The sequence below is a fragment of the Anoplophora glabripennis genome, unplaced genomic scaffold, assembly GCF_000390285.2.
Source record: "Anoplophora glabripennis isolate ALB-LARVAE unplaced genomic scaffold, Agla_2.0 scaffold29, whole genome shotgun sequence".
NCBI classification, from domain to species: domain Eukaryota; kingdom Metazoa; phylum Arthropoda; class Insecta; order Coleoptera; family Cerambycidae; genus Anoplophora; species Anoplophora glabripennis.
Window position 1 is genome coordinate 426363 of NW_019416257.1, and position 15135 is coordinate 441497.

General features: G+C 33.4%; 1 protein-coding gene across 2 annotated transcripts in view; it reads left to right on the forward strand.

Annotated features, from left to right (window-relative positions):
- Positions 1 to 15035, forward strand: part of LOC108908610 (MICOS complex subunit Mic60) — a 16993-nt gene extending 1958 nt beyond the window's left edge. For both annotated transcript variants that reach the window (XM_018712697.1, XM_018712705.1), the window contains 6 exons: positions 2608 to 2917; positions 5872 to 6313; positions 6376 to 6604; positions 10657 to 10815; positions 11373 to 11664; positions 14613 to 15035. In XM_018712697.1, the coding sequence (XP_018568213.1) occupies positions 2608 to 2917; positions 5872 to 6313; positions 6376 to 6604; positions 10657 to 10815; positions 11373 to 11664; positions 14613 to 14790 (1610 nt within the window). In that variant the 3' untranslated portion in view covers positions 14791 to 15035. The remainder of the gene's footprint in view (positions 1 to 2607; positions 2918 to 5871; positions 6314 to 6375; positions 6605 to 10656; positions 10816 to 11372; positions 11665 to 14612) is intronic.
- Positions 15036 to 15135: the final 100 nt, after the last annotated feature.

Genomic DNA, 15135 nt, shown 5'->3' on the forward strand with positions numbered 1-15135 from the left:
CAGTGCTGTCATTTATCGTAGCTTTCAGTTCTGCGTGTTCAATGAAGCTGCTGCTGTAATTGTTTAAGTTTACTGCGCACGTTGTATTATTGGCAATTTCCGTAGGCTCTGCTGAAGATGGTTACAATTTATTTGCGATTTTAATAATTTTGATTTGTATAGAATTTTCTATATATGTCTCCCATACCTTACTAGAACACCACCCCCCATATTGTTTAATGGTGGTAATATCGGCCCCTGCATCAGCTAACAGAGTGGCGGAAGAACGTCTAAAGCAGTGCCTTGTATAAGTTTCCGAATGTGGCCAACTGAGATAAATTGCTATTTCTTTTGGCACATTTCTTATTTTGTTGATGTCAACACATTTTTCCCTGACATATTTCACAAAAAGCACAGTATTTGCGGTATATCTTCATTTGGTCTAGACTTGAAATCACAAAACATCTCTGGAGTATGAGTTTTGGAATTGAGATTTCTTATAAGAATAATTGAATCTTTGTCTTCTACATCATCGATCGTTATCTTTAGTTGCTTATCTCCTCAAAGCTCCACAAACATCAACTATTAAAATGCCCTGAAAAGTTGTCCAAAGTTAGTTAAATCGATCGACTTATATTAATTTGAATGATCTTTTCCAACAGAAATCGATTATCAGATGCTTATAAAAATCTCTCAATTTCCTCTTCCGTTAGAATTCTGGACTTTTTCGGACGGTATCCAACTGATTTGCTTTTTAAATATGGTATTAGTTTTGGTAATTTTCAGATATTTACACTTTTTTTTGGCATTCAGTCTAGTTTTTAACATGGTATATACTAACCATAACGAAGGTTTAATTTTATGTTCGAATTATGCCAGTAATACCGCTTCGAACACTTTTTGAATTTTCTTCGAACTACACCACCCTTTGAATTTGTTGTAAGCTATCGTGTACTGTCTCGACGATTTTTTGGGGATTAATTGTGAAACAGCACTTTGTGCCGCTTCCAATACTTCTTCTGGTAAATGCCCGTCAAAATATGAATTACAATATATAATCCTGACACTACTTTGTCAAACAATCAACTTTTATTCTTTATTAGCTTGCTATCGTTATGTAGTCACCGCGCCTAAATCGTCTTGATTTAAACACGGTTCAAACAATTTCAAATATAAATTAAATTGTTTTATATAAGACGATTCTTAGTTTATTGCAGTTTTCGAAAAAATATTGTTTCCATCTCGAACGCGGAATGCTTTTGCGTTTTCAAATGGATATTTTGCCTCACTAAGCTCGGCAAAATAACTTCCATTGTTCAATGCAAAAGTACCATTTCCCATTCTATATACAAAAATAACTATTTTAATTAATATTTGTTGAGTTGTTTACAATGTCACTTACAACGGATTTGAGTTTAGTCAGTATCTTATTACTTCTAGAGTACCCCAGGGTTCTAATTTAGGTCCCCTTCTATTCTCTAATTTTGTCAATGACTTTACGGTTTATCTTAATTGTTACTAATTAATATATGCTGTGGTTTTCTTTGAGTTTGAATGTTGGTGACTGTTTACACCTTCAGAGCCAATTAAATAAAGTAGTTTGGTGGGAAGTAAATGATTTATATATAAATACAAGTATTTCCAAATGCACTATACGTGTAAAATGAAGCCCTGTTCCTGTTCCGCTTCAAAATCAAGTCAGATATCTTAAAGGCATGGATACGTAAAGGATTTGGGAGTTTACTGCGATAGTAATTTGACTTTTTCAGATCACATTCAATATTTGCTTAAAAAATTGGGTTTTGATGATTAGATATGGTCGTGAATCATGTGATAATGTTCTGTTTTCATTATTTTATGTATAATTGCTCTCCATTTTGGGATATCATGTACAATATTCATAGGAATTTGATAGATTATAAAGCTTTATCAACACATTTTTATTTTGATCAATTCAAGCTTCTTCAAATTTTTGCATATACTGTTACATAAAAGTAATCCAGATATCCTAATGCCATTAATTTTTTTTTAGCAGTTAGGCCCCCTAATCGTACCTCACACAACTTTTATTGTTCTGCTGTCAATACTACTGTGGAATTAAAATCTTCCCTTACTTTTATGATACGAAATTATTATTTTATTTGCAGCTCCAGCGATATATTTAACTGTAGCGTACAAGATTTATATTCTGTTTCTATATATATAGAACCTTCATAAATGATTACAAGCCACACGACCGCCAAGGATTGATTCATTTATGATGAACAATGACAAACTGTTACATCTACGCTCGAAATAATGCGATCCCTGGTTCGTTACATAAGATCTCATAAAAAATTATGCCGATCACCAGCCGAAATTTAATTGTCAACGTGAGGGAAATAAAATTACTGTTCTGCAAACAAAAGTACTGGTCACATGGCTTGTAATCACTTGTGAAGGCTCTGTATTATTAACAAATTTGTGAATTTTAGATCAGCGCATATTTTTTAACTTTTTCATATTTTTTCTTGATGAATTATTGCGTCTAAAATTGATGAATGTAAAACAGTATTAAAGCTGATATGGTTTGTTTTTTATTAGTAATCTGTAAATTCTTATACCGTTTTTACCCTCCTTGTCGTCTAGTTGGCGAAGTGAAACCGACATCAAATGAAGCCGAGGGTTTTGACACCGCAAATTTAAGGGAGCTAGAGGACAATATTTGCAAGTCGGCCGAAGAAGCCGTAAACGCTTACAACAAGGCAGTGTTTATCTTGAAAACGTACAATCAAGATATTGAATACATCATCGATGAGGCCGTTAACGAGATCAAACCGGAAATGTGGGACGAAGTCAGGCGCAAGACGAGATCGAAGCAGGAATGCATCAGGAGGGCCCAGGAAAAGGCTGACGAAGCCACCAAAGATATTAACAAGCTGAAGGAGATGGTATCGAGGTGATATACTTATTTTGTCGGTTGTTGTCGTGACGTAGGGTATTCGGAATTATGAACAAATTTAGTACAGCTGTGGATAATAAAAAATTTCCGACCTAAACGAAACTTTTTTTTGTCCGCAGCTGTAAAGATTTCTGTCACACTTTTTCGATTTTTGAAGTCAATTTTAACAGAGGTACATAACTGCAAATTTTTTTTAACCAATATTTTGCACACAAAAGTTTTGTGTTGTTTCAAGAAATCAGCGGTCGCTTAACAGAAATTCAACGGTTGAAAAAAATCGCTAAACGGAAAAAAATTATGACAAAATTTAAAGAAAAAATAAAAAAGTTTGTAACCCCGCTAATATTGAGTTTTCAAAGTATTTAGTAGGAATTTGTACTATTATTTTTGAGTACAAACGTTCTCTATTGATTGATCGAAATAAAACAAAAAGTTTCTTGCTTTTATCAAATTTTAGTCCAAAGTTCATCAACTTGAAAGAAGATCTCTCAAGATCTTTTAGTTGTTTGTAAAATTAAACTGTTTAATTTTTTGAAAAACTAAAACAAAGTTTTGGTACATTTTCATATTATCAGGGATCGTTCAACATTTTAGAACTTCAGGAATTTAGTGTTTTTTTTGTGAGTGCAATTTACTACCAATAATAAACATATCAACTTTGAAAAAATTGCTAAACTAACAAAATAAGTTCTTCCAAAATATTAATTTAAAAAATCGAACCATTAATATTGAGTTTTCAAAACATTTCTCTTGAATCGTACCATTATTTTTATAAGCAAAATCACCTTTTACACTTTTAAACGACCAGTAGAAATCAAAATACTTTTATATTTTTATACACAGGGTGTTACAAATTAGTAGGTCAAGCAGTTAACCACAAATTCTTTGGATTAAAATAATGGGACTTTTCTTATGCCACTTTTCATTTCGGAACCCCATTTTCAAAATACAGGGTGTCAAAATTAAAATTTAAGGGGGATAGCCACTGTGACGGTCGAAAAAGTGAGCGATTTTCGTGAATTTTTTGATTGAGACAGTTAAGGAATATGGGGATCGTTTTTTTTATTTTATTAAGTGTAGATTCAACTTGGTTCACGTAAGTTTTTATTAAAAGATATTAAGTTGTTACAAAGTGAGCCTTACCGTAAACCCTTAAAAAAAAATCCACCTCCCCATAGTCTCATCGATTTTCCAAAGATGAGTTATCTGAAAAAAAGAAATCACATTGCATTAGAATCTATATGAATATATTTATCGTTGTACGTAGCCATTTTTTATTTTGATTTTTTACAAAATGGCGACAACATTTTTTTCACTTTTTTTGCCCCTTTTCTTACATTTAAGCAGTCTTAAAAAATACTAATAATCAAAATCTTCAAAGTCAGCTACGTTTAACCTTAGCCATTGTAAAGACGAATATAACAAAAAAAAATTATTGAAAATCAATTGTTACTTAATCGAGTTCAATGCGACCAGTTTGAAAAAAGTCGTTTTGACAAAAACACGTTTAAAGTTTTTGGACCATTTTTCTTACTATAAAATTGAGGGTTGCTTTCAATGTACAGCAAAAATAAAACGCTCTCTCAATGGTAATAATAAAGTATTTTATTAAAAACTAAGTTTGTGGAAAAGACGTGTGTGTTGACGGGGCGAGTGTTTGTTGGAGAGTCCCTGTGTGTGGAGTTGGTCGTAGATATATGAGTAAGCATCTGGTCACCGGCGCCAGCCCACTGTAGACCCTTTCTGGAACGTTGGTGCGTCCGGCGGTGCTCTTGACGTAATGCTTAAAAATGGGTCACTTGCGAACATGTGTACCCACACACCCCCCTGCCAATATGGATGCCATCACGGAATTTACAGCCGGTTAGGGCGGACCTAGTGGTAATTACCTTGGGTGTGGTTGGCACGGATAATGGGGCAGAAGTTGATGGAAGGCTATTGTCCTTGTCCCTGGTAGTTGTCGCGCCATTCAGACAATACGTGAATACGCAGGTTTGAATCTGTCTATGGACACTAACTTCGTGATCACGCACTACTATCGAGTCCTGGGCCAGATGATGGTTCTTCCTCTACATCTCCAGTGGTGTCCTTGGCATTGTTTTTTATTTTATTGCCTTTTTGCCCACGATTCTTCCTCTGTCCTTAGCATGCAGGTGATTTATGGTGTCTATATCTGCCTCACTAAAATGACTGTAACTCAGTCAATTTTCGGAATTTTGACTTAAAATTTTGTACACATTTTTTCGCAGGTATAAAATTTAAATTAAAGCAAAAAAAAATAATATTTTTTTTGATCCATCACAGTGGCTATCACCTTTAAAAAATGATTTTTTATTAATATGTATATCTGGTGATTGTAGATATATTTATTTGAAATGTAGCACATATTTTGATCTTAAGTCGGCACACTTTTTGTGAAATTTTGGTGTAAAATATCAAAGCGCGAACGAAGGGGAGGGGGGGTTGCAGTACCCATGAACTCCTTAAATAAAGTCTAACGTCGACTAAATCGATGTCGTGTATCCAAAAAAGTTACAATATCTCGTAAACGACCCCCAAATAAAATCTTAATAAGAGTGAAAAAAATAGAATAAAATGCCGCTTTATCTAAAAAAAAATATTCGGAAAGCATAGGCGTACTCGAAAAAAAAAGGGGGTCCATGGTTAATGCAACCCCCCTCCTCTCTGTTCGCGCTTTGATATTTTAAACCAAAATTACACAAAAAGTTTCCCGACTTAAGATCAAAATATGTGCTAAATTTCAGATAAATATCTCTACAATCAGCAGAGCTAACAATAGAAATCATTTTTTAAATTTTGACCCCTGTATTTTTAAAATGGGGCTCCGAAATGAAAAGCGACTAAGAAAAGTCCTATCATTGTAGTCCAAAGAGTATGTGGTTAACGGGTTGAACTACTAATTTGTAACACCCTATAAAATGAATTTTTAGTCCAAAGTTCGACGTTCCGGCGACCACGAAAGACCTAATAAGAACCAACATTTCCAAAGTACAAGAAGACATCGTGAAAGCGAAAAAGGAACTAGAGGCGGAGCAGAAGAGCGGCAGCGTCACGGAGAAGTACTGGGACAAAGTCGAAAAGGCGAGGAATCACTTCTCGCTGGAGCTAGAGAGTCTCTTCCCGTGCATCGACATCTCCCAGAAGGAGCTGAGAGTTAACGAGGAAGACCTGGATTTGTTCGTTCTACACACCTACGCCAACGTCCTGTTCTACCAGAAGGAGCTGGCCAAAATGGAGACCATCATCCAAGAGAAGGTGCGGCAGGCCGTCGAAGCCGCTAGGAAGGGCGGCGGAGAACCTTTGACGAACGCGCAGATCTGCGAAGCTCTCGACCAGGAGAAGAGGAGGTTGGCGTTGTGCTTCCAACAGCAGGTGATTAAGAAAACTTATTGGGATTCATAAGAGACGAGAGCAGTGTTTTCGTTATTTTGCAGCTTTTGAAAGTGAGGAAAGAAGCGGACAACGAGCTGAGGGAGCAGCTGAAACGTCAGTCTCAGGCTTTTAGCGATCACCTGCACGAAGCTATTAACATAAAAGCCGAGGAGATTGAGAGGGTGTTGACTAGAAAGTACGACGAGCTGCTCGAGGCGGAAAGATGTCAGTACAAAATTCAGTTGGCGACGGCGGTGGGACGTTTGAAGGGGCTGGATCAAGCTATAAGAGGTTAGATAAAAAATAATTATGTTTATTCTAGTCTTATTCTTTCATAAATGTTTACAAGCCATGTGACCGCCAATCTTCGGCTACCAACATTGCGTCTATGCTCGAGTTACTGCGATCACGATAGAATTTTGTGAAAAATTACACCAATCACAGCCGGTGAAACAGAATGTTGTATTTTAGCGTAATTTTAATTTTAATAATTTTTAATTTTATGGAAATTTACCCTCAAAGGTCACACTAGTGCGAATTTGCACCACTGTTTTTTTTTGTTGGCATTTCTCAGGTAGCAGCTGCCGAGGGTTCCTCCTGCCACGATAATTCCTTGTACAGCCCAAATAGTCGAGCCGTACCACAGCTCGCCGCAGTGTGTTATTATTAGCCAAACTAGAGCGTCTGAAAAAAAGATCAATGCGAATTTTCACTAGTGTGACTTTTGTGTGGGCAAAAGTGTTCCTGAATTTATATCATACAGTGTGTCCACGGATTGAGTGCACGTGGGGTGTAAATGACAAAAATTTTTCGAGTTGAAATTTGAGCTTCTGGGTTTCATCTTTGCTTGGTCTTAAGCTAAGAAGTTGAAAACTAATTTATTGGACTAATGTCCAATAAATTAATGCACAGGACGTTTTTACGATGAATTTTTACTTAAGAAAGTTATTGAGAACTAAAAGTTATGAGAGACTGGCAATTTTCAATTTGATCGGCCAACTTTGTTTTTTTTCTCTTTACTTTCAACAAGTCGGACAACTAGCACATTCAATGCGAATGATTCGAGAATGGCTAGATGGTCAATTTCTTGGGCGGGGGATTGGCCAAATGGACCAATTCCTTGGCCTCTTAGAAGTCCTGATTTAACTCTAATGGACTTTTATTTATGGGCAGAAAGTCTATGGGTCCCTGTTAAATAACAATTTATTTGAATTGAAATGAAGAATAAAATGTACAATTAATGCCATCCCTGTTCAAGAAGTCCAAACCATCTACACAGAAATTACCGAGTGTGCTGAGTGATGTGTAACGGTTGGTGGCAGCACATTTGAATAACTATTATATTATTATTTATTTATTTATGTTTATTATATTAGCTATGCTTTAACTCTAATAAATATTTAGGAATTTGTACTTAGTGGTTGTGAAAAATAAAAAAAAACTAAATTGGCCCATTAAATTGAAAATTGAAAATCTGTTATAACTTTTAGTTCTCAATAACTTTCTTAAGTGAATATTTCTAATATTTTTAAAAACATGGGTACTTTACTCTTGACAATTTTTGAAAATTCATCCTAAAAACACTGTACATCAATTAATTGTACTAATTTTTTTCAACATCCTAGTTTAAGGCCAAGCAGAGATGATGCCCAGATGCTCAAATTTCAACTCGAAAAATGTTTGTCATTTACACCCCACGTGCACTCAATCCGTGGACACACTGTATAATCTAGAAGTAAGGTGAATTGAAATGCAAATTTGCGATTTTTTTCACCTCATTTTACATGTCAAATAGAGTAGACCATTGTTCATTTAGTTGTTAATAATTTTTCAAACATTTTTTTTCATTAATAGTTTAAATGTAACATTTGCCAATATTTATGGATAATATTGTTTAAATTAATATTTTTATACGAAAGAGTGCAAAATAAACATCAATTTACAGAAAAGGTGCCAAAAATCACAACAAAAAAAATGTCTATATTCCAGAGACCGGGAAAAATCAATATAATTTTATCAATATGGGGTATTTTTTTCCTAAAAAAAACATGTGGGATAAATGGTGAGGACAAATATCTAGCCTTTTTTACGGCGCATCTGATGGTAACATTGACCTTGAGGTCAAGGTTGAAGGTCATATTAAGCTCAAGTCGGTTTTTAAATGGCGACCCTCCTTTTCGAGCTTGGAAATGGGAAAGAGCAGAAAATTCTGCATCCGAATATGACATTGATTATGACCTCAAGGTCAATGGTCAAGTTGAGTTCAAGGTCAAATGTTGATTTTTACTGTAATTTTTTATTAACTACAGAATCAGAGGGAGTGACATTCTTTGAGTAGATATGTAATGGTACCCCTTAGTGACCTTGATCTTGAGGTCCAGGTCGAAAGGACATGTCAAGGTCATGTCGGTTTCTGGAGTAGTGACCCTTTATTTTGAAGCTAGAAATAAGAGAGCGTAGAATTCTACATGTTATTATGATCTTAAACGTGACCTTAAGGTCAATGGTCAAGGTCAGGTAGAAATCAAGTGATTATTCCGGCTGTCATTTTTCATTTTCTATGGTGGTGTAGAAGGGACTCACAATTTTTTAGTGGTCGCAGATGGTCGCTGGCCTATGAAATTCTAACCTTAAAGTATCTGAACAAAAACTGTCACTCGCATTCCATAGTTAAAAATAAAAAAATACAAAAATCCACATTTGACCTTGAACTAACCTTGACCGCGTTGACCTTGAGTCAATGTCATATTTGGATGCAGAATTTCCTTCTTTTTCATTTCCGAGATTGAAAAGGATGGCTGCAATTTTAAAAAACCGACTTGATCTTGATATGACCTTGAACCTTCATCTCAAGGTCAAGGTTTCCATCGGATGCTCTGTGAAAAATACTGAGACTTTTGTCCTCACAATTTATTCCAAAAATGCTTTTCTGCTGAGATTTATGGAGGTTTCCATACCTTTGACTAACCTTGTACTTTAGTGGTTGCTGCCGAGGGTCAAGTTACCTTAATATTATTTTGTTTCCTCAAAAAGTTACAATCCGTCAAAAAAAATTATTTCATTTTTTAAGATATTTTAATAAAATTTGTGGGAGAATAACTGAACATTAAATATGAGCTTATTTTTTACAGAACAGTCTTGGTCATTGCTCTATTTAATTTTATTGGTAGAAATTTTGTAGAGAAGGGAGATATCTTATGAAACACCACTTTATTTACTGTAAAAAAGGTTTACTTGTTGCATATCACTAAAATGATTGATATAAAATATAAAAATTTATTACAGCAGTCAACAGTTACCGATAACCAAGTATTTGAGAGCAATCTCGTGCTAAACTTGCAAATAAATTTAGATTTGTACAATTTGGACCAATATACTTCAATTAAAAAGTAATTGTCTACTGAGGCATAAGGTTTTGAATGTAGTATCGCTGGGCTTTTTCCCTGTAATTGTCGACTTTTGAATGGGCTTAAGTTGAGGTAAATTGTAAAAAATATTCACTTCCGTCGCAAATTCAGCAAAAAAGTGAGGTTTAATCAAATTAGAACACTTCCATATACTCAACTGACAGTAAATGATGGCCGTTGTTAAAAAATTAAAATCCATTTTTCACTAGAACAGTATATTTTAGCAACACGCAACATGTATATCTTTTTTTAAAACAAATAAAAAGGCGATCCAAAAACATCTTTTTTTAGAGCATCCTTAGAATTAAAAATGTTTAGTGAAAAATAAGATCATCTTCATATTTAGCCACCTTGAAAAATCCCCTACACCAAATTTCATTTAAATCTTCAAAAGTAGTGATGTAATTTTGAAAAAAATGAAAAAAACAAATCTTTTCAAACCTTGTAATTTTTTAAGGAAGCAAAATTGTACTAAGGTCACTTGAACTAAAGTTTTTAACCCAAGGCAGCTACTCTTGACTTATGTCACATTCTTTGCTAGACACCCTGTATATTGTAAAATTTAAAATAACCGTAGAAACGAATTCGAAGACATCACACAAAACGCAATGTCAGCAGCTTGTCAAATTTTTCTAGAAGTAATTTTTTTGTTTACTTTTTTCATGATTGTGAAATATGATGCTAGGCATTATAAATTCCAGTGGAACATTTTTGGCCTATTTTTATCCGGAAGGTAAATTTTTCCTCATTATAGCCATTCAGATTTACACGAAAGCCTTAAGGGGCTTCTCTTTCTTATTTATCTCAATTATTTCGTATATTAAGTTAAGTTATTTCGTTTATTCGTATATTAATTATTTCCTAACACTATCAAGACCTTATTTGACAGTAATTCCAAAATAAAAATTCCGTTTATTATTTCTTATTTTGGTGTAGAAAAGAAAAATGCCGAGGAAACGGCAAAGCAGGCGCAAGTTTTGTGGAGCGCGTGTCAGTCTCTGTTACGTGCAATCAAAGCGGGTTGTCCCGGTATGCCTTGGAAGAGCCAGATTAGGCCCTTAGAACCTGAGATAACCGCAGTGAGAAAGGCAGCAGGTTAGTGCAAATATTAATATTGTTAATTTACTATTTCTGTACGTACGTAACCGATACTCAAAATTTTATTTACCGAACTTATTCTGTGATATAGCAGGTGTTGTAGTCTCCAGTAGTTGTTTCTCATAGTGTCGTTAGTTAAAAATTTTGTTTTGCCCAGTGTGATGCTAGCTAGTCATGTTTTCATAGTGCCTCAGGTTAGTAGGTCACTCTTTGCCACAAAACAATATTTTATACAAGTAGGCCTTGACCAGCAGTGACAAATAAATTTGTAGGTTATATGTCAAAACAGAATATTAGATTTCGAATAAAAATGTTCACAATTTTTTAAAAATTGGCACCTGAAATAATTGTAGAAAGCTTAGGATTTCCTTTTTTGATGAATTTATGTTTTTCAAATATACAGAACGTGCTGTATATAATTACCCCACTTTTGTTTGTTAAATTTAAATCCGTGAAATTATTTTAGATATTGTTAGCGAATTGAATCGAAAAGATTTGAAAAAAATAAATAAAAAATAAAAATTGAGGCAAATATCGTAAAATTAATTTTCTAGCTCAAAACGACGAGCTCGTCTCGGCAGTGCTCAACGGCATTCCGAAAGAGGCAAAAGAGAGGGGCGTGTATCCAGAGGACGCGTTAAGGGAGAGGTTCCTTAAAGTTGAGCAAGTGGCGAGGACTGTCGCCTTGGTCCCGGAAGACGGCGCCGCCCTTCCCATTCACATTTTATCATATTTACAGTCATTACTGCTAATTAAAGCTGCCAGCCCTATTCCACAGAGCGAACTGAATGACGAAAAGGTCGATTTTAGCAAATTAGACACCAACGACATATTGCAGAGGGCAAGGTAATTGATTATTGTTCATTTCTTTTTATATTTTATTTGATGTTGCTGATATATAGCGTGATTTACGAGTGTAAAAAATTAGAGGAAGATAAAACATCAAAAATGTTGCAAAATTGTCATATTTTTAACGGTTTAGGAGTATTGAAGTCAGAAACAAAATTACTTTTGGTAATACCGGAGAAATCAACAAACATTTTATTCTTATTATTTAAATGGGGACCTAGCAATGAACTAATTGAAATAGTATATGGGGAATGTCAGCAAAATGCTGCCATGGCATCACGAATGTATGCTAAGCATTTTTCTTTGCGATTTTATCATGCATCTATTTATTATACTGTTTACGTCCTGTGAGTAAATCGCAGCGGACATGCTGGAAAACTAGTACCGGATACATTTAGCCCAGTAAATGAAAAAAAATTTGTAATAAAATTTGTTTTTGTTTATACTTATTGGTTTTCAAAGAACGCTTCATTTGAGACCTGCTAAATTACAATCCATTAACAATTTGTTTAGATAATTGCAAAAAACCAACGACATTTGAATTTGCTATGAATAGAAGAAAAGAGCATAAATCGTTTAGACTGCAGTAAAAGTTGTATTTTGTTACGCTTAAGAAACGCTGATAATTTGGTAAAAAGTTTTTGCATTTGTTTATTAGAAATAGCATTTTTTCAATTGCAAAAACGTGGTTTTTAGCGTTATAATAAAGGGCCTTATGAGGGCTCATTTGTTTCGTCTTGATTTATACTTTCAAGAATTGGAAATTGTAATTTTCTTACCTCCTCAACGGCGTATAAACAAATAGGTAATTTGTTTATAAGATTTTTAGTCAAAATGGCATTTTTTTTATTCATAACTTGTTTATTTATAAACATTAAGACTTGAAATTTCGGGAATAAATCAACCAACTCTTAAACTTCACAATAACGGTTAAAGATATTGAAAAAAATGCATTTTATAGTAATTTTTAACACTTTAAAAAACGTCCTCGAATACATATTTACACCTGGAATGTGGTGGGGGAAATAAGACAGAAACGCTCCGAGACTTAAAATCTTAACTGCCCAAAAATTTTGCAGTATCTCCGGTATTGTGGACCAATTTTAACGTTTTTTTTTAATCTGGGGTAGTGCATGAAAATAATAACAACTGCACGGTCTATTTTGCATCCAAAAACTCAATTCTCATTAAAATAAACTTTATACATACAAAATGTCATTTCCTGAATTTTTTGCATAAAAATATTGTTTTTTAAGAAAATTGTTTATTGGTACCATTGTGTAAAATTATTTCTCGAAAAAATGCAAAAAAAAAGTTTTTTTACAAAATTAATAGTTTATAACAAATTAATAATTAATTATTGCAAAATGGACCATGCAGTTGTCATTATTTTCATCCGCTATCCCAAATTAAAAAAAACTTTAAAAATTGGTCCACAATTACCGGAGATATCGCAAAATTTTCGGGCAATTATGATTGGAAGTCTCGGAATGTTTCTGTCTCATTTCCCCCACACATTCCAGGTGTAAAAATGTATTCGAGGACGTTTTTTAAATGGTTAAAAATTACTATAAAATGCATTTTTTCAATATCTTTAACCAGTATTATGAAGTTTAAGGGTTGATTGATTTATTCTCGAAATTTCAAGTCTTAATGTTTTATAAATAAACAAGTTACAAATTTAAAAAAAAACGCTGTCTCGGCTAAAAATGGTCCTAGAACAATTTTTTTTTTAAATTCGTGAAAAATCACTAGTATTATGAATATCAAAGCGGCTTAAAAAAATATTCATTATTTGCAAAGTTATTAACGAAAAACCTTATAAACAAATTACACTATTTGTTTATACGCCGTTTTGAGAGGTTAGCCTATAAAATTACAATTTCCAATTGCATATCTTGAGAATATAAGTCAAGACGAAACAAATGAGCCCTCATAAGGCCCTTTATTATAACGCTAACAACCGCGTTTTTGCAATTGAAAAAATGCTATTTATAATAAACAAACGCAAAAACTTGTAAACAAATAAATATTTTATTTACCAAATTTTCAAGGTCTCTTAAGCATAACAAAATACAACTTTTACTGCAGTTTAGAAACAATTTATCTACTTTTCTTCTACTTATAGCAAATTCAAATTTTGCTGGGTTTTTGCAATTATTTAAACAAATTGTTAATGGATTTTAATTTAGCAGGTCTCAAATGAAGCATTCTTTGAAATCCTATAAGTATAAACAAAAGCAAAAACTCCTATTGGAGAGGGCTTTTTAATACAGCTAAAAAATTCCATTTTTGGTAATTTTTACATTATAATCATTGTTTAAACAATGATCTTGTTGTTTTAAACTGATACTTTTTGGGAAATATTATTCCTTTTTGACTAAACTAACGATTAAACCAAGTTTCAATCTGAAACGAATTACCTTTTGATTTACATGTATTACAAATTTCATTTATACTGGGCTAATTGTACTTCAAGTCCAGGAGCCTCACACTAAAATGTGGACCAAATACAAAATGAATGACAGGTAGGAAACGTCATGGAAATAACTCAAGGAAGACACGTGTTTCTAGCGGCATGCACTGAGTCCTTGATACACTGAGTGATAGCTTGTGTGAATGAAAGAAGTGGTGATAATTTCGTTCATCTTTGAATTCTCTGAGTTACCTAAAACAAATATAAACACTGCATTTTTGAAGCTATCGCAGAGGCACCATTTGAATTTTGAATAGTAAAAATGTCTTTATTAAACGATTAAACTGACACACTCGCGGAAAAGTTCATAAATATATCTTATTTACGTTTTTCAACTGTCAAGATTTAAAAATCGATTAATCTTCCTCCAAATTTTTTTACACTTGCCATAAATTACTCTATGCATTAAATCTCAAGTAATGGCCAAATAAAACTGGGAAATATTTTTTGCTGTCCAATTTCAATTTAGGTATTGGCTGGACCGAGGGGACTTTGCACAGACTTTGAAATACATGAACTTACTTAAGGGGGCGCCACGCTGCGTAGCAAGACAGTGGATGAATGAAACGAGGATATTGTTGGAGACGCAACAGGCGGCAAACACACTGATGGCGCACGCCGCATCCAGTGGTTTGATGTATTTATAAAATTTGATATAAATTATCTAGTACTACAATTAAATCCATTACTTTGTGATCTAGAATTCTTTGGTACTATAAAATATATTACGATAATGTAATGTTATTTATTTTTAATTAAATGCAAGACTTTTAATATATGCAATTTTTTTCATTAAAATTAAACATTTTGGTTTTATTGTATTTGAAAAATCAGTTGTTTTATCTGGTTGTAATTCTGTTTAACATTTTTTTTTCTGTACTAGAGTATTACAAATCTATCAATAAATTATTAATTGGTAAACTTGTTGATTTTTTTTTAATATATGATATAAACAACATAATAATGAAAAGTCCAAGAAAATAATAAACACA